The sequence below is a fragment of the Cajanus cajan genome, chromosome 1 (genome assembly GCF_000230855.2).
Source record: "Cajanus cajan strain Asha chromosome 1, NIPB_CcT2T_4, whole genome shotgun sequence".
NCBI lineage: Eukaryota > Viridiplantae > Streptophyta > Magnoliopsida > Fabales > Fabaceae > Cajanus > Cajanus cajan.
This window is the reverse complement of record NC_138517.1, coordinates 14,057,315-14,066,557: the sequence shown is the minus strand read 5'-3', so window position 1 is coordinate 14,066,557 and position 9,243 is coordinate 14,057,315. Positions and strand designations below refer to the sequence as shown.

General features: G+C 26.2%; 1 protein-coding gene across 1 annotated transcript; it reads right to left on the bottom strand.

The window, feature by feature from the left end:
- Positions 1-1,680: 1,680 nt before the first annotated feature.
- On the bottom strand, positions 1,681-8,816 carry LOC109818106 (putative terpene synthase 2). Its single transcript, XM_020383507.3, has 7 exons — positions 8,206-8,816; positions 3,781-4,063; positions 3,288-3,660; positions 2,952-3,170; positions 2,711-2,852; positions 2,365-2,610; positions 1,681-2,261 (listed from the first exon to the last, which is right to left on the bottom strand). Exons 1-7 carry the CDS (start codon positions 8,329-8,331, stop codon positions 1,959-1,961), a joined length of 1,692 nt encoding a protein of 563 aa, XP_020239096.1. The 5' UTR covers positions 8,332-8,816; the 3' UTR covers positions 1,681-1,958.
- Positions 8,817-9,243: the final 427 nt, after the last annotated feature.

Genomic DNA, 9,243 nt, shown 5'->3' with positions numbered 1-9,243 from the left:
AAAATATGATAAACTTTCTAATAATCTCAATAAATATTTAAAATCAAAATAACCTGTTTTATTTAATAAAATTTGGGATATTACAACAAGTACCAATGTTGTAACTTGTAAGTATGTATTTTAAGTAAAAAAAAAAATCATAAGTTGTTATTAATCTCTTTTTAGATATTTTATATTTTTTTCTATTTTATTTTTACTTTTTTTTAATTCTTTTTCGTTTTAAATTCTCATCTATCTCTAACATATTTTAAAGTGTAGAAGAGTAAAATTGAAGAAAAAAAAATTTCTTCTTCCATCTCTACTTCTTGTTTTAATAGTTAAACTATACATTTAAAATGATCTTTGAGGTTAGTGTATTTAAAGTTATTATTTTTATATTACTTTATTTGAACTATTTTTTTTTATTTTCAATGAGAAATTCAGTCTTTTAATTTTTATTTACTTAGACTATTTTTATGTTTAGAAGAAACATTGTATGTTATATATGAACATTACATTAATTAAAATTATATTGCTTTTAGTTACTTATATATAGAGAGAGATTTTTGATAATATTGAAAATGAACAAATCATTCAATATTTTCAAACTATGAAAACTTATAAAGAACAATTATGATATGTATTTGTCTTTATTAAAAAATTTATTTTATATTTTAACAATTTTATGTATTTAAATATTGTCCCCACTACTTAAGATTTCTAGATCTGTCACTGGATACAAGATATGATAACTCGTAGCACAAATATTAGATTACAACATATTCATATCTTCAACACCAAAACCCTAAATAAATTATTATTTCTCCAAAAAATAATACATTGACCATTTTAATTTTTTCTCAACCTCATATTATCTTCTTTATTCTCTATCTTACTATCTATCTTTTCATAACATTCTCTTAATTTTCTTTCGGTTTGTTAAATAATACATTTTTGGACAAAGATAAATTTATACTAGTATTTTAATTTATACAATGTATAGACTAAATATTTATTGTATATAATTAAAATTTATTATAAATTATATATACAAAATAATATTATGTTTGAATATAATCATATTTAAAATTTATGTAAAAAGATATTTCTAAATATATAAATTATATTTTATATTTATGGTAAATAATTTATATTATAGCATACTATAATTTTTATTTATGATCATTTATTTGAAAATTTAATTCATAAATAATTATAGGAATATTGTTCCAATCACACACTAAATTTGATTTATTTATTTTTTCCAATTCAGTCTTTTTTGTATTTTTCTCTCTCACCTTTCTTCTGGACATTTTAATCTAAAATGGGTTTAAAACAACCCAATAAAACAAGAAAATGTTACTTACTCAAATTTGTTCTGCTTAATTGATATAAAAAAGGAAAATATTTAACAGAAATAAAATTAAAGACTAAATATAATAAATAAAATAAAATAACATAAAATTTGTTCATAGTTATTGATGTGATTTTGTTGTCAATTTTTAATCTTTTTCTTTTAATATTTTATATTTTTCTGCTAATTTTTATATTATATTTAGATAAAATTGAGTGTTCACATGGTTCGAGTATTCAATATAGTGATTTTGGCTTTGCCATGGAAACTTGGAGTGAGCAATTTTCTGACTTGTGATGAGATGGATCAATGAAATATTAAGAACTGAACAACAAATAACGATGGAATTGAACAAGTAAAAATTAATATAGATAAACATTATTACATTAATAAATAAGCAAATGACAGGACATATTATTATATTGAGCAAACAACAATATACAAATAACATTTGTCTCAACTGCCACATTCAACATTTCACGTAGAATGAATCAACTTTGATACCAACAATTCACTCTTTTTTCATATTTATTTATGCTTGATAGTATGCAACATTATGGTAGTATACATCCTAAGATATTACAGGATATATGCATAATGTCACTTATATGTGAAATGACTTCTCTTATTGGTGTTGATCGATGCGCACGGGATCCAAAAGTAATGAAGAGACATAATCCTTTAATCCTCCATTTGTGTAGTTATCTTGGTGGTTTCCATAACAAACCTCAGAAATACGTGCATAATTAACTACACAATCTAGTACAGATTTTGGGATATCATTTGACCTGAGACACTCTTCATTAATAACCTTCCAATATTCTTCAACATCCTTGCGAATGAAGTTATAGGCCTCTCTATATGAAATGTCATATTGCTTCATGCAACATTCAACAGATGAGGCAACATGATCTCGTCGTTGCTCAAACTATATCGATCAAAATAAATCCAAAAAGTTAATAACAAATCTAATACTCACCAACATTTTTAACTAAGCCAAACACTTAGAATGAAATGAAATGAAATGGTACCTTATGTGATGATGTGTCATTTAAGAGTCTTCCAATAAGTGATACAGCATTAATGATATTTGGATCACTAAAAATCCAATCAAACACTTCTTTTGTTCCATATTCTCCCAGGCCAATAAATGATGACATCAAAAGAGTAAAAATAGAAGTTAAGACACCATTAACTTTATACTCTTCATATGTTGGAATAAGACCTTCATGGCACCATTTTGCTTCAATCATGTAGCCTTTTACTAATTTACTAACCTGCATGTAAAATAACCCATATACCCATAAGATAAATTGAATCAATCTTGTAAATAAGTATTCCAATAAAAAAAAATAAAAGAAATTAAAATAGTCATACAGCTTGTTTAAAACGTGGAACCATAAAGCTTGATTTTCCACTCTCAGTTGTTTCCAATTCCATTTCTTCACACAACTCAATAATTGCATCAAATACTGCTTTCATGCATTCTGGAAGAGATCCAATGGCAGTAATATCCCATCTAAAATTAAGAAAAAAGGACAAAATACTTTAATGTATTATGAGATCATTAGCTAAAACTCGATCATGTTATTTTTAAGTGTTTTTCCATCACATTAACCTTTGAATTGCTTCTGAGAATATTTCAAGTTCTTGGAAAGTGCCATAAGCATCATAAGTATCATCTAGCATAGTTACTACAGCCATCAATTTCGCCTGAAACATTCTTGCTTTACTGTATTCAGGAATATCGGAAAAGGCCAACGACCAAACAAAGCTCTCAACCAACCTATCTCTAGCATAGGGGACCTTTTTCACCAAGTTTGATTTTTTCCACCACCTATGAAAAGAAATAAATATATTACACATTAAAATTTTAAATAAATTCCTCATTTCTAATTTTTAGAAATATGGCATATTTCAATATGAAAAAAGAAATTAAGGGTAAGGGACTTACTTGGTAATAATGCCAATTTCTTTTAGATACATTTTTTGAAGAATATGGAAATCTACATTTGCAAAGGCTAGTAAAGTTTCCCTATGAGAAGGATCTTCTTCATAGAGACTCATGTGATACCTTGTCTCAAACCTACGTACACTCTTGTTAAAAGGTTTCCTTAAGCAGTGATTGATTTGTGCAACAAGCGATGGACTTAGTTGGTTGGCCAAGGACATAAGTTGAGCATTTGAGAAGTCATAGGCTTCTTCAAGTATATCATCTCCATGAGTTCTTAGTTGTGAAGCTTCATATAAACTACACAATCCTTGAATATCATTGGCAAGTGTTTCATTGAAGTTTCCTTGCTTATTTTTGAATTTGTTGAATACATCTGCTCAATTAATTGAATATGAAATAATAGATGTTTAATGGATTTTGAGTTTTGACATATAAATTTATTGATATATAGTTGTTTTTACTTATATAAATATCAATGGAAAACTATACTTACTTGATGAAATTTGATATCCTTGTTGCCTAAGCAAACGAAAGAGTAGAGCAAGAAAGTGGTGATTTTCATCTTCAATGATGATGATGTTATTTTTGGTACAAGTGTTGTAAATTTGTTCCAATGCTTGGTTAATTTCCTTTTCGAAATGGTAGGATATGCCAAAACGTTGGATAGAGTCAATGAAGTTTAATTTTTGCATGATATTTTGATTTAATGATTGAAACATCATTTTCACTTCCTCTTTTAGGTTTTGAGCTTGCTGCTTCACATTGTAACTTACTCCCTGGCATTGCAAATATAGTTTCATTCAATGAGCATCTAATAAAAGTTTTGAATTTATATTAATTGGTAACTAAAGTTAAAAATTATGTGACAATACATGTTAACTTCCCTTGTTGTTTCTACAAAATTATTTATCCCATGTTGTCTCAAGCTAGCTCAATGGATTAAGTTGTTAGATAAAAATCAAATAAGATATATTTTTAATCCTTTAAAATATTTTAGAATGTTGATTTTAGTCTCTATAAAAATTTGATACGTGTTGAATCAGAAGACAATCTTGAATCTCTCAAGATTTGAAATTTTAATGTTAACAAATGAAATATTTTTATAAGAGAAAATATCTTCAAAAATGAATATCAAATGAAGTGTAAGATGCAAATTATCTATAAGATAATATGAATCAAACGAAACATACAATTTGTCTCATATAATTAAATATTTATCATTTATTTAGACTAACAACGAAATTCATTTGAATATTTAATTCCATAACAAATCGAACTAGAAAGTCATCTTGTAAATCACAAATTTGTTAAAGAGAAGGCAAACACATTATGAACACAAACTCAATAAGTTGTTATCTCGCCTTAACATTGATCTTAGCTTTGACGAGGAGGATAACTAGACTTGGCCTAGCTTTTATCGGTGCCAAAAAGGGGAGTGATTACATTTCTTTTATATTTCAAAATTTTAAAATTTCTAAATAATTTAAAATTTCTTTGCTATATTTTATTAAGAGGAGTGATATTTAAAGTCTTACATTAAACATATTATATATTTTATATTATTCAGATCATGCATGTTTTTAGAAGGAGTCTCCTATGCATTACATATAGTAAGTTATATATACATGTTATATTACTCGTATGATCTGATATGCATAAGAAAGAGATAAGTCGAGCATGTTTTGTCATATATAAAATCCTTTCTATATGTTTTGCTTTAGCTCTAAAAATCTCTGAGATGCTAATACTAGAACTCATATGATCTAAATGCACACCTAGTCTAACATGCTCCAAGAATAAAATTTGAATTTCACTATTGTTTTTGTTTTATTATCGCTTAGTTTGTCTCAAACGTCATATTGAATGATGATGAAACTAAGAGAATGTTAGAAAATACATGTCTTTAAAGAATGTACTTGTAAAAACCAATTTGCTTGAGTGATCTTACAACATGTTAGATGTGTGCCTTACAACGCTATGATACAATGATCCCAATTTGCTTTTGCACTAGTTAAGAAAAATATTCTAAAGCAAAATTGAAAAGCATTTCAAAAGTTAAAAGTCAAAACGCCTTTTAAGAAAAATATCTTTTTAAAGATAAAAACATTTCAAAAGGTCAAAAGTCTTTGCTAAAAATTGAAAAATCATTTCATCTTACCAAAAAAATTATTTTCTAAGACAAAGAAAAATAAACAGTTCAAAAATTCAAAAATGTGTTTGTCATTATCAAAAAAGGGAAGATTGTTAAGTTAAAAGATAATCTTGGATCCTTCAAGATTTGGAATTTTAATAACAAGTAAAATATTTTTACAAGAGAAAATGTCTTCGAAAATGATTATTAGACAGTGTAAGATGTAGATCATCTATAAGACGATGTAATCAAACAAAACATACAATCTTTCTCATATACATTAAATATTTATCATTTAATAAGACTAACGACAAAATTCATTTGAATGTTTTATTCCTTAACAGATTGAACTAAAAGGTCATCTTGAAAATTAAAAATCTATTAAAGAGAACAAGATCATACTTTCTATCAAAACCAAGGATGAAGATCCCAAAAATCATAGAGAAAACTAGATAAAAGCAATGTTGTTGATGCTTTGTGCTGACATTGCTTCTACAAGTAGTTTTCTTGATTAGATAATAGGTACGATTTGGTGAATGCAGTTAATATTTGTATTAAATGAGTCAATGGTTACTTCTCATGACAAGGAAAAATGATGAAGACATACGAAGTAAACTTGTGAGTTAGACTCAAAGTTTTGCAACGATCATCTTTCTAAAGCTACTATATAAAAAGATTTGAAGTTCAAAAAAAATGAGCAAGAAAAAAAAGACATTCTACAAAGTAGTGTTTTAAAAATAGGATCAGACCGGTCGATTGGACAGGTTGATTTAGGAATCGGTGGTCCAATCAGTCTGAAACTTAAGTTGGATCGATTACGCATTTGACCTGTTTTAAACCGGATTGAACTGATCAATTTTTTAGTTTGACCATTGAACTGGTGGGTCAAACCGGTTCAACCACAAATTTTTTTAAATTTTTTTATGGGACCACAAATTACAAAAATAACAATGAGAATTAAATATTTTAATGGAAGAGCAAAGAGTCTTATTAAACATAACAATGACTACTTATTCTAATGTATTTGTTATTAATATATGCAACTTAAATAACTTTTATAGTATATTATTAATTTTAAATTATACATTTAATAATATAATATCTATGTAGATATTACATATATTATGTTGTGATATCAACTGCAAACATATTATATATGTACATATTATTTATATTTTTAATTTGTATTAATATACAGTTTAACATGTAATTTTTTCTGTGTTTTTTTATACAAAAAAAAATAAAGATAATTTTAAATAAGATGGAAATTGAAATTTAAAATATGTATGAATTTATTAAAATTTATAAATATAAAATATATTTAACATGAATATTTTTTTTAAAAAATTAATAAAAATTGGGTCATGCAGTTCAATTAGTGACCCACCGGTTCAACCTTTGACCCACTAACCCAGTATCCTAACCGGTTTGATGACCGGTCCGATTTTGAAAACTATGCTACAAAGCATTGTTGTAAGTTTGAGCCTAGAGAAACTTGTCGGTAAAAAAATACTCGATTGTTAAGTTTAGAAAGGTTTGTTGTGAAAAAATACATAAGTAGTTACTTAGAGAGACAAGTCAAAAAATACCTAGGATCGATTGAGCGAGAAGTAACTTGTTGAAAAAATACTTGTATCTATCTTAAAAGATAGTGAAACTCAATCTAAAAGATAATTTGAAAATGATGGATTCCACATATTTAAAATAAATTGTGCAATGTCCCTACAATGTATGTTTTTAGCGACATTAAAAAAATATTGTCATATTATGAGTATATGTTACTAATATGTTTTTGTGATAATTTATCAAATGTAAGATAAAGTCTGTATTACTAAGGACTTTTAGTAATATTTTACATATTAATGACAAAATTTTTAAAAATGTTACCAAATAATATTTTGAAACATTTTAATAATATTTCTCAATTTTGTAAACTTTATAAAATAAAAAATTTTAATATAGATTGTACTATCACTTATATTCTATGATTCTTATCTACATGTTCTTTAAGGTTGAAGATATCTTAATTTTTATTATTTTTACAAGAAAAGATATCCTAAGTTAGTCATCAATAAATTTATATCACATATCAAAAGTTATTTATCTTAAGTTTCACTCTATATATATATATATACACACACGTACACACTTTTTATGTGTTATTATTTTATTTGATGTGAGACTTTAATTTTAAGAAACATTAAATATTTGAGAAATATACTTTTCATATATCATTCTTTATTGTGAAATTTAATTTTGGGAAACAATTAAAAAGAACAATATTGAGATTAAAAAAAGTGTTACTTTATCTATAATAATATTTTATGAAAAGACGAAAAATGTTGCAATAACTTATTAACTTAATCTATAATAATATTTTAATAAATATAAGTAGTTAAATATTGATAAAGATGTTAAATGAAGTAATGATTTAAGGTGAGTGTTGTGAGTGTCAATAGAAAATTTCCATATTAAAATTAACTCAAGTAAGTAATTTGTTATTTAAACAGAATTTCACATTTCCTTTCGCTAGACCAAGTTTGAAGTAGAAAAGTTGAATCTGTTACGAAAAAACACACAAGAAAAAAGCAAATATGTTGGAAAAAATGACAACAACATTATAAAAATCCTTAGTTGGGCATAAAATTTCTGTTTTCTTGATTTATGAACATCGTCCCCCAATTTGATCTCTATCATGTTTGAAAAGAGAGAAGTGGAACACTAAAAAGAGAAAAAGAAAGAAATACACATAGATTATGTCCACACGCGTAAATATGAATATAATACCACAGATTCAGAAGCATATTGAAGGAAAGTATCTCCCCATATGTTAGGAGGAAAACTTGCACAAGGTCGCTTGACATGTTGGGTTGAAGCAAGTGTTGAAGCTGGAAGGGACATCTTTTGATTCATACAAAGAGCTTTTTAATTTCTATGGAAATGGGTGCGTAGGTTATTGATACTCTTCAAGCATCTAGCTACATATTTATACTCTTAAACCAGCTTGGTTGTGTTGTTTCTTTTTGACATTAATTAATCATGTCTATTAATTAATTAAGTGAATGATTAAGAACAACATCGATCAGTTAATTTAAAAATAATGCTCTATTTTCCACTCTGAGGACTGTAAATGATGAGAAAGAAAATTCATGGAATTAAGTTGCTGCACGAGGTGGATTTAGTCATAAAAATATTCATTTCTGTCCAATATTATTTAGATATTCCATCTGCTGTGGGAAATACGTGGTCTTTTTCTCCTCCTCAAAGTAGTATTAATTAAAATAAATAAATTGCCAAAATAATTAAAAAAACTAATTTACCACAAAAATTGAATTTATCAGAATATTGACACTTGAGAGCTTAGGTCACTCTACCCCTTTATCTTCAAACAGGATAATTGTTATGAGATCCCTTCTCATTCTCAAGGACAAAATCATGATGGTCAACAAGTGTCAAAACGGATAATACCTCAAATATAGTGATCTTAAGAATGTCAATAGACTTATGATCAAAATATTGATGTTAGAAGGAAAACCTAAATCACTCTTGTCGCTTACTTTCGACAGGGAGAATTCTTCTAAGACACCTTTTTAAGGATAAAATTTTGACAGGACAATGAGTGTCAAATAATATCTTAGATGTGATGATCCTAACATTGACAACAAACTTATAGTCGAAATACTTTTGTTTTAAAGATATTTGAATTTTTTAATATTTGAAAATTTCATTTAATTATTACAAAACTATATTAAGGATAGTTTATGTGTTTTCTTCTTCTTTTATTGATAAGAAAGTATTCATTATCATTTTTTTTTTCTGCACGGA